Raw genomic sequence first — 17,395 nt, 5'->3', positions numbered from 1 at the left:
TACATCATGAAATTAAAATAATAATAATAATTACTATTCAATAATGTTTAGTAAAATATATTTTAATCTTTTTATCAAATTCATACAATTATTGTATTCCATATATTTTTAAATAAATAGAAGAAAATAATATGTATTTTAGAATATTTTGAGGAAACAGGCTGAAAAGTTTGGCAGCATATTTTTATACTTTATGTCTGAAGTGAAATTGCTTAATTGTGCCTCTTTTTTATTTATTTATTTTATTATGTTGTGTTTTACTGTACAGCACTTTGTATCAGCTGTGGTTGCGCTAAAGCGCTTTATAAATAAAGTTGGTTCGGTTCCAGATCCGGTTGGAAACCACAAAAATATTATTTTAAGCGCCGTAAAAAATTAAAGACTTTGAGAAATATAACAGAACTACTAATCAAATGCATAACACATCGAAACTATGAAGCTGGAGACGTGAGGACATGGCTTTGAGGAGAAAAGAAAAGAAATAAAACAAGAAAAAAGAAAAATTACAAGAAAAAACTCTGAATTCCTACAGTGCAGGCAGCACCTGAACGCAGCACAGTTCCCGTGTTGTCCTTTGAACGCAGCAGCTCGTCGCCGTTTATCCAAGGAGAGCAGAGGAAGGACGCGGCGAACAGCAAGGTGAGCAGAAGAAGGACGCGGCGAACAGCAAGGTGAGCAGAAGAAGGACGCGGCGAACAGCAAGGTGAGCAGACGCCGCCGCGTTGCGACCATCTTCTACCTGGAAATGAAACTACAGGCGGTCGTTTCCGGGAGTTGAAGTCCTGGTGGGCCGTAAACCTCCCGGTGGTTCTGTGTCCAGGCGGGTTGGAGAACCAGAGGAATCGGTAAAATACATGCGAGGTTTCTAACTTCCAGGAAGCAGGAAGTGGTTCCGGGTGTGGGCGGGGCTTCGCTGTGATTGACGGCCCTCTGGTCCAATAGGAGAGGGAGAACATATTTAAAGGCACAGAGGACTTTCGGCTTTTGACTCGAGTCAAATTATTTCTTCATTAAAAGTTTATTTATTTTCCTTTTTTTTCTGTACCACTGAAACAAAAATAGATAAATAACAGAGTTATATACTTATTTAACTCTGATGATTCCGACTTACAAAAATGAAAACTAAATAAAATTTAAATTGTAGACATTTTAGTAAATAAATGTGATTTTTATGGCTTTCACCACAGACACTGAGGTCTACGATGAAGACCGCAGTGAGTCAATTTTATTTAGTGGGAGCTAAATATTTAGCTAACAAGCTAAATGTTGTGGCAATAAGTTTTCAGACATTCAGTTTGAAAACTTAAGCTTCATAACACAAAAGGTGGAGCTAAATATTTAACCTGCTAATAAAATATTTAGTTAGAGTTAAATATTTAGTTTGCTAACTAAATATGTAGTTGGAGCTCAGTGTTTAGTTAAAATATTCAGTTTTGAAACCGAACATTTAGCTTTGAGAAATGATTTGCTAATTTACTGAGAAGCATCTGCATTTCAAAATCCCACAGAAACCGAATCGGTGACTGAAGGTAACTGATAAATAAAGCTGTTAGTAAGATTAGAGCAGCTGGTTTACGTCTCACAGAAGATTATTTGGTTTTTCCAGATGACGAGTTTGCAGCTGAGCGCCAAAGAGGAAATGTTGGAGAAGTTTCTGGACGCTGCAGCAAGAGGAGACCTGTCCCAGGTGTCCACCGTCCTGTCCAACGTCCCTTCACTCCTCAACGAGACGGGACACAGCGGCTGGACGGCGCTGATGCTAGCAGCTCGTAACGGCCACCACCATGTGGCGGAGAAGCTGCTGCTGCTCGGGTGAAGCGCTGCTCCTTCACCTGCAATAATCCTGATTAGAGACGCACCGATCCACTTCTTACACGTCCGGTCCCGATACCGATATCTGAGGTTTAGCATCAGCCGATACCGATAACAACTGAAGGACTTTAAATGTTTCTTTTTTAACAAACAAAGACATAATGTCCTAAATTACACATTTATTTGATAACTCTGCACCAATGCAGATCACTGAAATACACAAATAGCTTCAAAACAAATTAAAACTATTTAAATTTTTTCAGTCAGAGCAATTAGGAGTTTAGCAGCAAATGTAAAATAAAGAAACAAACAAGTTGACCAACTTGGTTAAACATGTAAAAATAAACGGCAACAAATTGTTGGTTTAGAAAGTTCAGTTAGGAAATTTAAATATAAAATAAATAGAAAAGCATGACGTCACTCAGAGCACAAAGTATAGAACTAGATTGAATAGATTTGACCGTATGGATCACCGATACCAATCTGGATTTTTTCCCCAATAATGGACAGATACAGATATTAATATCTGATCAGTGCATCTCTAATTATGATTCACTGTTCAGAACAGAACTGAGTCAAGACGTCGAATCTAAAGACGCCAAACTCAGTTTCTAGTTTAAAATGCTGTAAACTTTCACAGATGTTTACTTCTGAATCTAATCTGTTTCTTGTCCTCCAGCTGTGACAGGTTCTCTGTGAACAGTTCATCACAGACTGCCTACGACATCGCCAAGTTCTGGGGTCACAGACACATCGCCGGCCTGCTGGGCCGCGCGGGCCTGCCCGGCGTCCTGCCCGGCGTCCTGCCCGGCGCCGACCTCCACCCGCACGAAAACTACTTCAGCAGAGAGACGCTGGACCGGCAGAGTGGGAAGAGAACCGATAAGGTCTGGTTAGAGGCCAAACAGAGCGACTCGGAGACCGTCTACCTCCTGTTCTCCAACCTCAGCCCCATGGTCAGGACGCAGCAGGGGGGCGGCAGTGAAGCGGTACGAGGCTAACGGGTTAGCTTCGACGGGTTGATCGGGTCAATACGACGCCGCAGAAGGTCACCACAATGACCAAATATATACTGGATTAAAGGTTCATCCAAGTAATACAAGTAGATACAAAGATTTCTATTTATGACGGATGAAATCAACTAAAACACATTGTTAAGGGTAGATTTAGCATGCTAACGCTAACGTTAGCATGCTAAAGAAAACTTTAATAGATTTTCATTTTGCTCAAAATGCTGAAATATAACAATTCCTGTGATAGCATAAAGACATATACTTTACCTTCAGTCTTATTTTAATAATAAATTAAAAAGTAAGATGTTGCACTTTTAGCTTAATGTAATAAACAATGTATTTGTTTTGTTCCACCATTTAAAAAAAAAAGATCTTAAACTGCCACTGACACAGTTAATTGTTTTAGCTTTCAAACTTGTTGAAAATGTTCAAATGTAACAGTTTCCTCATAGCTTTCTTTACGACAAATAAATGGATTTTTAAACTAAAATAAGTTTAAATATCTACTACTAGCACTAGCTAGCAAGGCTTGATGTTAGCATGCTAAAGCTAGTTTTCTCATCCTCTGTTAGTCACATTTGATGTGTTTTAGTGTTTGTTCAGGGAACACAGAGGTAATTAGTGCAGATAATTATAAATACAACTTAATTAGCATTTAAATCAGCTGGTTGGACAAATCTGTTGAGTTCAGGTCAGAAATCTGAACCCAACATGTTCAGATTCATCTCAGTCATTTATTTGACCTTTTTTACCTGCAGCAGACGGACATGAAGCTGTGCCGCTTCAGGTATGAGGAAGTGAAGGATCTCCTGCTGAAACCTTCAACCGTGACGATCTTCCTCGGAATGGAGAAGACGAAGAACCCGTCCTCTTCCTCCTCCTCCGAGAAAACAGAGAGTCTCTCTGAGCCTCCGGTTTGGTTCGCCATCAACACGGACGAAGACGCTGCTGCCCTCCTGGAGCGCTGCAGGGAAAAGAACTGTTCATTCCCCAGGAGTCCCAACAGAGACCTGCTGAAGCTGAGCGAGGAAGAGGCAGGTGAGGAACTTTCTTCTTCTTCTTCTTCCTGGTTTTCCTGCCGATTCTTCCTGAGCGGTGATGCTTCCCTCCGTGCGGCTCCAGGCGTCGTGGCGCAGGCCCGGTCGGTGCTGGCCTGGCACAGCCGCTACAGCTTCTGCCCGACGTGTGGCGGCGCCACCAAGATGGAGGAGGGCGGCTACAAGCGGAGCTGTCTGAACTCTGGGTGCCGCAGCCTGCAGGGCGTCCACAACACGTGCTACCCAAGAGTCGGTACGGATCTGCCGCTCTGCTGCTCAAACACCAACATCAGCAGGAAGTTCAGTCAAAGAAGATAAAAGACCAGCGCCGAAAAGGAGAAGTTCTTAGTTATTGTAAACATTTGAAATGGATCAAAGATGATTTAAAAGAAATTTGAGTTTATAATTTAACACCTTGAAATTGGGCCTCTGTCTCTTTAAAAACTCCGCCTTCAGGAAGTCATCCCAACATGGCTCCTCTATTAACCCTTTAATGTCTTCACCAGCGTTGCTCTGAAAAGCAGCTCCTACAATGAGCTCAGCAGCTGTTTGCTAATTGCTACTGGCTAGTCTGAAGGAGCTGAGTGGAGGAGGAGCTGCGCCTCGAAGGCGGGGCTAGGTTCACACAGGTGTTTTGCACAGCTGAGTGGTTGGCATGGAGACGAAAGTATTTCTCAAACATTCATGAAAGAATCAAGATTTTGATGAGGGAATAACATTATAAAGTGATGGAAAATCATAAATGTGATTTTCCGTGATGCTGTCACTTTAACAGTGAGTGATTAAAGTTAATGTTCAAACTAAACAGAGCATGAACACATCCCTGTGGAGCTCCATAAGCAAGTGAGATAATGCAAGAAAAAAATTGTAATAATATAAGAATAGTCATGCAACAATGGTTGTAATATGAGAATAAAGTAATAAAACTACTGTAAAGACAAAATAATACAAAAGTAAAGTGGTAATATGACAAAGTCATAAAAATATGAGAAGAAAGTAAAACAAAGTCAAAATAATACCAGCATGAAGTCTGATTGGGTGAACTGACGTTCACTTATTCACCACTAGAGGGAGCGCTTGAACACCAACAATCAGAACTGGATCATTTATCTGATCGTCAATGAAAACACCTGTAAAATTCTCCTGCTTTAAAATGTTAATCTACTGACAACATGTGAAATTTCCAGGTAAACACTGAACACAGTGTAAAATATGATGTTATACAGCTTAAATAAGTAACTTTACGTCTGATCAGACGTGAACGTTGTAAACCCGTTTCAGACCCAGTGGTCATCATGCTGGTGATCCACCCGGACGGAAACCAGTGTCTGCTGGGCAGGAAGAAGGTTTTCCCCGTCGGGATGTTTTCCTGCCTCGCCGGATTCGTGGAGCCTGGTGAGCCGGCAGCACACACACACACACACACACACACACACACACACACACACACACACCCTGAGGTCTGAGCGCGTCTCCATGGCTGCAGGGGAGACGCTGGAGGAGGCGGTGAGGAGGGAGACGGAGGAGGAGAGCGGCGTGAAGGTGGGCCCGGTCCAGTACGTCTCCTGCCAGCCGTGGCCCATGCCCTCCAACCTGATGGTCGGCTGCCTCGCCGCCGCCGTGTCCACCGACATCAAGGTGGACGGGAACGAGATCGAGGAGGCGCGGTGGTTTCCACGGCAACAGGTCAGCAACAAACAATCCCGACGGCATTAAGAGACGTTTCTTTTAGGCCCGTCACAGATTTCACTGGATGATAAATTGTCCCAGACGTTGTAATAAGTTCAATAAACTTTAATTCTGATGAACATTTCACACTGGAACCGTTTTACATTTTTATTTCTTACGTTTGTTTCGTTCTGTTTTATTTTTGTTTGTTTTTTTTCTTGATTGTCTTTTCTGTCTGTTCGACATAAATAAATAAAAATATGTCCAAACAAAACAACAGAAAAAGCAAATAAAGAGAATTATGAAAACAAAATCGTCCTTTAAAAAAAAAACGTTGAGTTGAGACCAAAAACAGACCGAAGACTTTTGCCATCCAGTTTTTGGTAGGAAAGAAAGAAAAATGATAAATCAGACAAAAGGAAATGATTGAGTTTGTTTTGGTTTTTTCTGAAATGGATTTATTAATTACCAGTTTTACTCATTTTTAAAGGGCCAGTATCCTGTAAAGTCAACCTGTTCCATCTTTCCATCTTGTTATAAATTTTTTCCCTCATCAGAAACAAACATGGAGTGTTGCTTTGACTCTGTCTGAGAAATCCTTTAATCTCCATGGCAACCACTCAGCTGTAAACACCTGGCTGGACCTAGCCCCGCCTACCAGTTCATGGCTTTTTGTTGGTGCTTTTTGGATCGTTGCCCTCAGATTAGCTTCAGTCTCAGCAGGTCCAGTTCAGCTCATCTTCCTCCTCTGAAACCAGAACCAGACAGAAGGTTCCGACTCTCTGCAGGTTTTTCTCGCTCACAACGTTGAGTTTTCACCTTCTGTTTCCAGTTGATCGATTCCTTATTCAGGGGAGACCGCTCGGTGTTCGTCGTCCCTCCCAGACAGACAATCGCCCATCAGCTGGTCAGGCACTGGATCTGCATGAACTCTAACCTCTGACACGAAACGTCCAGGAGACGACCTGCTGCTGAAACGAACGTTCAAACATCTGATTTTAAATGAAACGCATCAACTGCTGGACTATACACTGACCTCCACACAGGTTTTACTTTTTATTTCCTGGTTCACGAAGAGAAACAAACATTTACATAAAGCAAACGGAAACCACAGAAGAAGAAATCTGCTAGCTTAGCTTTTTGGAGATTGGAGAGAAACAGATTATTGTCATCAGCAAAGAAAAGTAATTTTTCCAGGGAAGTAAACCTTAAAAAGTTTTGAAAAAATGTTTAATAAATTCCCTGACTTACCTTGACTAACGCAGCTGGGTAGAAGCAACAGTTAAAAGAAAAAGATTGAATATTTTAAGTCCTTTTGTTTCATAAAACTGTTTTTATTAATGTCAAACTTTTTTCTGATTCATTTTTCCTGCATCAAATTTAAACCAGTGCTGCACATGTTTGATCTCTAAAACAAATAAAAGATCTTAAATGAATACATTTCTTTCATAAGGTGTCATTTCAGATGTTTTTATCTTTATAACGACGGTTCATTAAAACCGTTTTCTGTTTGCGTCGTCGTGGATTTTTCAACCACCAGGGGTCAGTGTTCCACCTCTGAGTTAATGCGGGACTGTCGCTGCTGGTTCTGATCCAGCTGCTGGTTCTGCTCTGAAGCAGCCGTTTGTTAGATACTCCACCTCAGGGACCGGTTCGAGCGGTCCAGTCACTGGTTCCGGTTGTTCCAGGAAGTCCGTCAGGAGTTCTGGAAACCGAAACGTGAACTCCTGATGATGATGATGATGATGATGATGATGATGATGATGATGATGATGGGGTGGATAAACGTCTTCCTCGCTCTCTTCCTGTTCCTGCAGCAGAGGAACTTCGGTTCCTCCGATCTCCGACGTAAAAACTGAGTGAAGAGAGAGCAGCTGCTGCTCTGTGATTGGCCGAACGTCGTGTCCTGTGATTGGTTTGGTACCAGTAACCTCCACAGTGTCCAGTTTGACTGAGAGGCTGCTGATTGGTGGCAGAGACTTGTCCTTATGCAGACCTGGTGGACGCAGGTCGTTTGGACGGACCAGGATCAGATGCTTCTCCCCTAAAATGTCCGTCACCTGGAAGTCGGCCACGTCCAGGAAGTTCCTCTCCGGACATTTCTGAGAAAAACAACAAAGACGTTTGGCTCCTCCAGTTTGGCTGATTTTTAAATGTTTAAAAACTTCTCATTTGCTTTAACCTTACATTAAGGTAACCTTGCAACTAGAACCTTTACGTTTCTAGTTGCTTGGATGTTGCTGTTAGAGATTTTTTGGTATTATCATTTTATTACTTTAGTTCATATTCAGTCTAATGTTCAGTTTAAAGTGTTCTCTTGTATAAACTGACCTGGAGGTCCCATCAGCTTGTTTGTCTTCATGTGAAACAGTTAACTGTGTTTCCCAGACCTTAAATTACGTTTCCACAGGTGCCTCCTGATCAACCGGAATACTCCCTACCTTAGAAACTGCCTGTGTGCAGTAATAATTTATCTCTGCTGTCTTCTTTACCTATCCTCCCTGTTTCTGCTTGATAACAAAAGACAAGCTGTAACCAAAGGTCTTCAGACGCTCAGTGAACGGCTTGGAGGAGCAGCTTGCTGAGTCTCTCCTTTTGCAAAAGCTTGGTCATAAAATTCATATACGTTGTCTGTGTTTCTTTTATGAAGGTTGGAGAAAAATACCCATCAGTTGCGTTGTTATTGGCTTTTCTGTTGCTTTAACAGAGTGAAGTCAAAAGCTGTGAAGTTTATTGCTGTATTATTTTATTCCTTCAGTCGTACCACAAAGTGTAGCTCCGCCCCCAAACTAACTCAGATTAAAATTCTGCCAAAGTGGGCGGAGCAAAGATACAGAGGGGCGTGGCCAAGTGTCCATGTTGCCCCCAAACACCATTTTATTATTACTTTTGCTCTAGTTGTTTGCAGAATCCAGTTAATTTGTTCATTTTTTACTGCATATATTTTGGATTGTAAAATCTATTATTGGAGGAAGAACTCCTCCCCAAACAAAAACGAAATAAAAGTCAGATCACCTTCAGGTTGGGGTTCAGCAGCCACTGGCCTGCTGTGCTTTTTCTAGGGCTGGAGATCGTCGGGAAGAAGTACGACTTGCATCTGCACAGAAAGGCCATTTATGCTCAGAATCACAAATATACACACATGAAGGCACGATCTCTACAAGCAAAATGTCCTTTAAGAGCCGAAGTGACAGGAAATCCTGAGGAAAGCTGAATTATCTTGTCACCTTCACATCTGAACTTCCTTTTCTCAGTAAAGTGAAAAATAACAAACCAAAGTTCACTGAGGAGCTTCAAGTTTCTGTGGCTCAGAAACGCCTGAAACTAATAAACAGAATCAAAGACTGTTCAGTAAGAAGAAACTTTTAAATTTGTTTTCATTTTAGAAACGTATAAATAAATGTTAATATAACATATAACCTGCATTTCAGCCTGTTGAACAGAAACAACAGACGGACGGACGGAGCAGTATTATCAGATTTCACGTTCGTCTCCAGTGACTCACAGAGTTCTGGAGAGGACGGAGATGATCATCACCGTGACGACCAGGAGCAGCAGAGGAGTCACCGTGGCAACCGCTGGAACTTCATCTGAGGAAGAGAGAATCCCAGAACATCAAATCGGCTCCAACAGCTTCATCCTCTGAGATGCTGGTTTAGTTTGGCAGATCTGGTTTCATGTTGCTGCAGTACCAGGCTGTGACCAGCAGGTGGTGCATGAAGATCGAGCCAATGAGGAATGTCGGATTTCCCTCATCTAAAAACAGTCACCATAAACAGTCCAAACTCCAACCAACCAGGAGGTCTTCACTGCTCAGATCAACTCGTTGCTTTTTAATTTCACACGACTAAAAACAACCAGCAGGTGTCTCTTTCATTTGAGTTTCGAGGCTGAACATCTCACCATAAAGCGTGGCCACGGGGATGATTCTTAAGGAAAGATCGTCAGCCAATAGGAGCACAGAATACTCAGTGCTGGGAGTCAGGTTGGAGAAGGTGTGCTGCTGCTGCTGCCGGTCCGGCCACAAAGACAGATCTGGAAAACACAGAGACCTGACGGCTGTTCACAGGCTGAACAAACAAACATTTCTTTTTATTTCCTGGATGATTAAGCTAATTTAGGTGAAGCTAATTAACAGTGGTGGGCACCTCTACCTAAAAATGTAGCTGTGCTAACCCAAAAGCACTAATCATAAACATTAGCTATGCTAAGTCTAAAGCGCTATACCAACATAGCATTTAGCAGACGCTATTGCTAAGCGCTATACCAACATAGCATTTAGCAGACGCTATTGCTAAGCACTACACAAACATAGCATTTAGCAGACGCTATTGCTAAGCGCTATACTAACATAGCATTTAGCAGACGCTATTGCTAAGCGCTATACTAACATAGCATTTAGCAGACGCTATTGCTAAGCGCTATACTAACATAGCATTTAGCAGACGCTATTGCTACGCGCTATACTAACATAGCATTTAGCAGACGCTATTGCTAAGCGCTATACCAACATAGCATTTAGCAGACGCTATTGCTAAGCGCTACACCAACATAGCATTTAGCAGACGCTATTGCTAAGCGCTATACTAACATAGCATTTAGCAGACGCTATTGCTAAGCGCTATACTAACATAGCATTTAGCAGACGCTATTGCTAAGCGCTATACTAACATAGCATTTAGCAGACGCTATTGCTACGCGCTATACTAACATAGCATTTAGCAGACGCTATTGCTAAGCGCTATACCAACATAGCATTTAGCAGACGCTATTGCTAAGCGCTACACCAACATAGCATTTAGCAGACGCTATTGCTAAGCGCTATACCAACATAGCATTTAGCAGACGCTATTGCTAAACGCTACACCAACATAGCATTTAGCAGACGCTATTTCTAAGCGCTACACCAACATAGCATTTAGCAGACGCTATTGCTAAGCGCTACACCAACATAGCATTTAGCAGACGCTATTGCTAAGCGCTACACCAACATGGGGCTGTCAAAACAATCTATGGCTGTGAAGTTTCGCATGTATTAGTTTAACTAACACCCCTAGTTGTTGTTCATGTAAGTGTTGCATTCTTCTCTATACTTTATTTGTTGTTATGTATAAATATTAAAGAGCTCTGCTTTGTCATTGTGGCTCATTGTGGTTTTGATCTACATTACGATTAAAACTACGCATAACTTCAGGTGAAAACAGACTTTGTTGGTCGGCGTCTCTCCTCAGCATCGCTCGGTATCGGCCCACTCTGATCGGTCTAGTCTCCGTTTGCTCCGGCTGCCGCCGCTGCCACGCCCACTCGATGGTCACCGTGGTTTTAGTGACGCTGACGACCTCCAGACTGACGACCTCCATCAGGGCTGAGAGAAACCGCAGAAGAAAATCACCCAGAGGTCATAGTTCTCTACATCCTCTTCGTTAAAAGCAGCGGTCGCCATGGTTACCTCCATATTGCAGACTGGCGGGTAGAGACCGAGGAGGTCCACACTGCTGGTTATAGACGGGGAACACACTGACCAGGTACGACTCACCAGGGTCAACACCTGGAGACACAAACAGGGTCAAAACAGAAACAACCAACACACAAGTACAAAGGTTTCCAAGGAGATTTGAAGAAGCAGCTGCAGCTCAAACACTTGTGTTGCTTTGGTAACTTTAAGTAAATTCAGCAAATTAATTTTTAAAAAATATTACAGGAAATTAGGGCTGGAAAATAATGTGTTTCATGATAGATGTATTATCAATATCAGTAGATAACGCATTCATACAGTATTCCACATTCAATATATAGAATATTCACTGAACTCTGATCCAGAACCGCACGGCATTGTGGGATGTTTAGGCAGAGGAAAGACTCGCAGCTAGCAAAGCAAAATTTGGTGGCATAAACTAACTCTCTCACTCTTTGGTTACCTAGCAACTCACTCGCTCTTTGGTTACCTAGCAACTCTCTCGCTCTTTGGTTACCTAGCAACTCTCTCGCTCTTTGGTTACCTAGCAACTCTCTCGCTCTTTGGTTACCTAGCAACTCACTCGCTCTTTGGTTACCTAGCAACTCACTCGCTCTTTGGTTACCTAGCAACAACCTGTTGAGTAACTTGCACAGCAGCAGTTCCAGGTTTCGCTAACGAGCCTCATAACTACTTAAAGACTGAAAAATACGGCATGGAGTGAAAACTGGATAAAACAGGAAACGACATCAGCAGTTTGGCAGTATTTCCAATGTCACCAGGTGACCTTTGAACCATCCAATCACTGAACAGATGCTTAGTACAGATCAATGTGTGGATGAGCCAAAACGTTTTCCAGACAGAAACAAAACTGAAGTTATCTTTGTTATAGATCTAGAGTTATAGATCTAGTTTCAGGCACAGCTTCAGTTGTTACTGCTGGAAACCAGAGATCAGGCTGAACTCTGAACCTTCAGAGACACATAAAGACAGTTACAAAGTCGGCCTTCTACCACCTGAAGAACATCTCCAGGATTAGAAACACCTGAATAGATCATATTTTTTATAATTTTGAACTTTAAACATGTCAGGTGACCTGTGATGATAGCAGAGGAACTGGAACCGTTGACTCTGACCCATCGGCTGCTGGACGAGTTCTCTGAGCGCCACTGAACAGCAACATGGCCGCCAGGCGGCATGGTGGGGGTCGTCCACCGGACTCGCAGCTCTTCGTTTTCAGGACGACCCCTGGAAATCCACAGGTTCCTCACAGAGAGCCGAGCTGCACGAGGAAGAAAGTTTCACGGAAAATGAAACGGTTAGAGAACCCACTAATGAACAAATCTTCTCATTTTAAAGTATCCATCAGCACGTTTGAACTTTGTTCAGTTTTTATAATTTAACCCAACCCATCTGATCAGGCAGCAGCTGTGATGTGACAGGAAGTAGTTTTATCCAACATCTGGCCACTTCCTCTGTGAATTCTCAGTTTCTCCTCCGATAAGAAACTCAAACTCACTCAGGATGTTGTAAAACTGAAGCAACAGACATTAAAATGAGACACTTTAAAAGATGAAGGTCAACTTTCCTGTTTTGGTGAGAGAGAAGAAAAGTTTCCGGTGTTTGATTTGCGATGAACTGAATCTTCTGATCAGTCAAGCTGTGAAACTCACGGTTCTGATCCTGTGTGTCCATCTGAAGTCGGGTTGCGGGTCCGAAACCGGCTGCGTTGAAGGCTCGAACCGTGGCGCTGTAGTTCCCCTCCTTCACCACCAGGAGGAAAGTCGTCTCAGTGACGTTTTGAACGTGTTCGTTTGGGTCGATGCGGACCTGATACCCGAGAACCCGACCTGGATCAGAACCCTGAAATGAAGAGAAAGCACAGAACAGAAGATTCTTCCACACGACTACAATGTTTTTGTTACTTCTTGAATTATTAATCAACACTTTATGAAGTGGGTTGCATGGTGGAGCAGTATGGAGCTAAATTAGGGCCATAAAATGCGTTTAAAAAAATTTAACTGAAGTTTTAAAAAATAGTCTGAAGCTGAACTGTGATCAAGAAATGTGTTTAAAATTTGAATGGAGCAAAATTACGGCCTTAAAATTTGTTAAAAAAAAAAAAAAAGTAAATTTGAAACTGTAAAATAACGAAAAGGTAAATTTAATAATGTAAATACTTTGCCTGATATTAGCTAAAAGCGGAGCAAATTTTTTCATTTCATGCTTTTAGCACATTTAGCTCCTATCAAATAAATATTTCCGTATACATTTCATATGTTCAGCATCTGGTTCTTTTCCAACAGCATGAAATGTTTCGACATGTTTTACCATCCAGATGAGATGAAGGAGGAGAGACTCATCATCGCCTGTTTTCTCCACGCTGTAACACAACTCTGCAGGCCTGGAGGGAACTGAAGACATGATGGCTAAAAATGATGCTAACCCATCATTTCAGTTAATTAATATGAAAGAACAGTTTGCACCTCTGTCCAGGCTTCGTTCGGTCGTGTCTCTGAGAGCTGAATCAGGCCGGGACGTTTTGACTGCAGAGACCAAATACATGTTTTCATCAGTCAGTCGACTTTATCAGGAGCAGAAACAACACAGCCAAACTGCACTTCAACATTTAATAATGTGTGCACCAGTAAATGTTTAAAATCCACACAAAAGGAAATTAAACACCTAAGGTTTACTTGTGTAAAAACAAGATATGTCCTCTTCAACACAAAACAAATGCACATGCAAACCACATTGTGGAAACAGCAGGTTTAAAATGAGATAAGAGCATATTCCCACTCTGATAACACGAACGCATCGTATAGTAACATCTGCACACGACGCAGTGACACGTAGACGGGATGTGGACTTGCACAAGAGGAAGTTACTGATGCAGCTAAATACAGAAAATGTGCTCAAAACAAAGTGTGGAATGGAAAAATAATACATTTTCACAAGATGAGATTTGTAGATAAGATATCTGCAAATCTCAAAACTAGACATGTAATATAGGTGCAAAACTACGGTGGCCAACAAGTCCAAACGCATGAATGATGTAAACTCCAAAACACACAAAAAAAACTAAGGCAACAGAAAAATGCTCCAACCACAGGAAACAGAAGCAAAAGAGGAAATGCTGCAAACAGGAAAACAAAGTTATAAAATGCAGCAAATTCACAAGACAAAAGTCCTCCAGACCACCAGGGGGAGTCGATCACCAAATCATACCGGACTAGATAATGAAGTAAAGATTGTTGTGATTTACAGGGATGTCAAGAAGAAAATTGGAGGAAGGAATTAGAATATTTTAGAACAGCAGCATATTTATGTAGGTTATAGTTCATCCTCCAGACTCCCCCTAGTGGCCTGGAGGACTTCTGGTTCGTGGAGCGAGTTTGCAACATTTTTGCCGTTTGCTGCATTTTCCTTCATTACTTCCATTTTCAGCAAAATAAATTTATGTTGCATTTGTTTTTAGTGCTTTTGGAGTTTACATCATTCGACCTCCGTAGAAAACAAACGATTACGCAAACAAAACATAAACATGTGCAAACCGGGGTGTGACGTGTGCACACAAGATTACAACATGCAGTAAAATATCTAAAATATGCACAAAACAAAATAATAATAATTAAAATGGAAATGAATGAGCTCATTTTAATTTATCATGCAATTAATTGATTGATTGATTGATTGATTAATTGAGTACCTGAACTCCTACCTGGGGAAAGAAAATAGTCTTCAGTAGACAATTTTCAGAGGAAAAGTTTTCACCTGCATCCTTCAGGAACTGAGGCTGAGACCATTCGTCTGTCCCGGTCAGGTAGCTCCGTATCCGGGCCGTCACACGGAGAGAACCGTAGGCGATGACAGGGCTGAAGATCCCAGGACAGGAAAGGACTTTTGACCCGCTGAGGAACGAGACACAAAGACGACGGCGCGTTAGAGGCGCTGTGGATGAAAAAGGAGCACATTTCTGCTAAAATAATCACAAATTTTAGATTAATCGCAAACATTTTCTAGAAAACAAAAGGAAATTTCTGAGTTTCAAAAGGCAAAATTTTGCAAAAACAAAAATCTCAGGAATGTTGAGATTATTCTCAGAAATTTTCTAGAAAAACAAGAAAATTTCTGAGCTTTGAAGTTGAAAATTTACTAGAATTTTTGAAAATGTTTTTAGATTAAACTCAGAAATTATTCAGAAAAAACAAGGAAATTTCCAAGTTTCAGATATAAAAAATAAGGAAATTTCTAACAAACTAACAAACTCTAACAAACCAGAAAAACTTTGAAATTAATCTCAGAAATTTTTAGGAAAATGAGGAAATGTCTGATCTTCAGAAGTGGAAAATTTGCAAGAAGAAATTTTGAGATTCTCAGAAATTTTCTTGGAAAAAAAAACAAAACAAAAAAACAACTAGGACATTTCTGATTTTGAAAAATCCAAATTTGCTAGAAAAACGTTAAAATTTTGGGATTAATCTCAGAAATTTCTTAGAAAAAAAACCTGGAAGTTATTTATTTTTTATTTACTTTTAAAACTCAGAAATTTCCTTGTTTTTTCTGGAAACTGTCTGAGATGAATCTCGGAATGTCTAAGTGTGTAAATGTTCTCGTCTTTTCCTCCCGGACCCGCCGTGGTGCAGAACCAGAGCCGGTTCACCTGGTGAAGACGAGCGAGGCCCGACTCTCAGCCTGCAGCCGGATCCAGCTGCAGCTCACAGATCGGACTCCGTCTGCAGTCTGCTGGTAGTTACAGGACATGTTCAGCATCTCTGAGGAGGAGAATCAAAAACCTCCAGTCAACTTCAACACCGACACTTTCAACCGTCTCCGTTTGGTTTACTAGACAAAATGTCACCTTTAGCACCAGCTAGCTGCTCTGAGACTTTACTTCCTGCCTGCGCATTTACTGATTGTGCTCAAAGATTATCATCGAGAAGCAAAAAACGTGGAAACTTCCCATCATCCACCAGTTACTGTCATATTCAGCAAACTAGAATAAAACCCATGTCAGTTTAAATTGAAATATTCTAATGTTTATCCTTTTTGGGTCTAAATTGGTTCAGAATTTAGACAGTTTATCTGCTAAATTCAGTTTGTCTGATACCTTTTAGCAAATTGTGATATTTTTGTGTTGATGTGTTTAATTCTGCAACATTCAGCCTGAAACCAGTGCTGCCCTCTGCGGGCTGAACGGCGGAACTGCAGCTGAAGGTTTCTATTGGCTCCAACAGGCCAGTTGGTTGTTGTCTACGTCACATGAACGTCTCTCACTCTGGGAAGGTGAAGGCGGTGGAGGTTTGCAATCTCTCAGGTCGGTGACGCAGATCCGGTCGTTTCCCTCACATGGTTTCAGCTCAGAGTGTCTCACCGTTATTTCTACCACAGAAAAACACAAACTGCTCCTTTAAACTGCTGGAATTTAATATAAGCAACTTATTTTTTAAAGAAATATTTACTTTTTAATTATTTTTTAAAGAATCTACATTTTATCTCTACGTTTTTTTTGGTTCTAGAATAAAGAAAAACAATTTGAAGAAAAAAAAATAATTTAAAAAATGTACCAGTTTTTCTGTCAATAAGATTAAAAAGCAACAGAAGCAAAAATAAAAACAAACTTTGTTGCAGCTCTTGTTGTTTTAAAGTACTTTATAAATAAAATAGTAGAAGTACTTTAAATAAACTTCAATGAGCTAAAATGTGAATCACAATTTTAAAAAATAGACTAAATGAGTGTAAACTTTTAAAAATGAGCTGAATTTGTAATAAATCGGTTTTTAGCGTCAAACTGATGTGAATTTAATGAAATGAGTTTTGGGTTGCAGGCTGGTGGGACTCACATCTGGCTGAACTTTGAGCGGATCGATAAAAAAACAAGATTACCCGATCGATCGGATGTGGAAAATGTTTCTGAAAAACGAAAACCGCTCAGAAAAATAAAAGTTGAACAAAAGCTGGATCTGCTGTGGATGTTTTTTTCCTCCACGGTGGAGCTTCGAGTCAAACTCACCGAGGCAGAATCCACCGAGGCGAATCATCAGAGTCCAGATGAGGAAGAGCCGCTCCAGAGAGCAGCGGTCCATTTCAGCCGAACAGAACCAGCAGGAGGAGAAACATCTGGAGACGTCCAGCTGCTGCAGCCCTGAACCTGAAGGACTCACCTCTGAACCTCTGAACCTCTGAGGCCGAGCAGGAAGTGACTCCGTTCAGGGCGTCACGCTCACTTCCTCACCATCACCATCATCATCATCATCATCATCATCATCATCAATGTAGAAAAAACTGGAAATTGAGAAATTGCTGATTTGAAAAATAAATAAATGAAAGATTGGGTTAATGAAAAAACTAAATTATTTAACAAATTTTTTATTTATTTCACTCATTTTCTTAATTTATTTTACTCACTT

General features: G+C 41.2%; 2 protein-coding genes across 6 annotated transcripts; one reads left to right on the top strand and one right to left on the bottom strand.

The window, feature by feature from the left end:
- Window positions 1-526: 526 nt before the first annotated feature.
- Window positions 527-6,966, top strand: nudt12 (nudix (nucleoside diphosphate linked moiety X)-type motif 12). Of its 4 annotated transcripts, XM_081610986.1 has the most exons (9): window positions 527-639; window positions 704-845; window positions 1,607-1,812; window positions 2,492-2,801; window positions 3,584-3,863; window positions 3,948-4,115; window positions 5,144-5,257; window positions 5,349-5,548; window positions 6,363-6,966. In XM_081610986.1, the coding sequence occupies exons 3-9, from the start codon at window positions 1,607-1,609 to the stop codon at window positions 6,471-6,473; spliced, it is 1,389 nt and encodes a 462-aa protein (XP_081467112.1). In that variant the 5' UTR covers window positions 527-639; window positions 704-845; the 3' UTR covers window positions 6,474-6,966. The 4 variants fall into 4 exon arrangements, with proteins under 4 accessions (XP_081467112.1, XP_081467110.1, XP_081467111.1 ...); XM_081610984.1 differs by lacking the exon at window positions 704-845 and having other exon boundaries at window positions 550-639; XM_081610985.1 differs by lacking the exon at window positions 704-845 and having other exon boundaries at window positions 550-671.
- LOC103470843 (interleukin-6 receptor subunit beta) lies at window positions 6,574-17,188 on the bottom strand. 2 transcript variants are annotated; one of them, XM_017306803.2, is made up of 14 exons: window positions 16,999-17,173; window positions 16,263-16,367; window positions 15,649-15,760; window positions 14,760-14,896; window positions 13,472-13,531; window positions 13,317-13,399; window positions 12,659-12,848; window positions 12,082-12,267; window positions 10,980-11,078; window positions 10,737-10,895; window positions 9,434-9,565; window positions 9,036-9,120; window positions 8,546-8,627; window positions 6,574-7,632 (listed from the first exon to the last, which is right to left on the bottom strand). In XM_017306803.2, exons 1-14 carry the CDS (start codon window positions 17,069-17,071, stop codon window positions 7,093-7,095), a joined length of 2,043 nt encoding a protein of 680 aa, XP_017162292.2. In that variant the 5' UTR covers window positions 17,072-17,173; the 3' UTR covers window positions 6,574-7,092. The 2 variants fall into 2 exon arrangements, with proteins under 2 accessions (XP_017162292.2, XP_017162293.2); XM_017306804.2 differs by lacking the exon at window positions 16,263-16,367 and having other exon boundaries at window positions 16,999-17,188.
- Window positions 17,189-17,395: the final 207 nt, after the last annotated feature.

This window comes from Poecilia reticulata, chromosome 9 (assembly GCF_904066995.2).
Source record: "Poecilia reticulata chromosome 9, P_reticulata-male-v2, whole genome shotgun sequence".
Lineage (NCBI taxonomy): Eukaryota > Metazoa > Chordata > Actinopteri > Cyprinodontiformes > Poeciliidae > Poecilia > Poecilia reticulata.
Note: the sequence above shows the minus strand (reverse complement) of the source record. Positions and strands in the feature narration are given on the sequence as shown.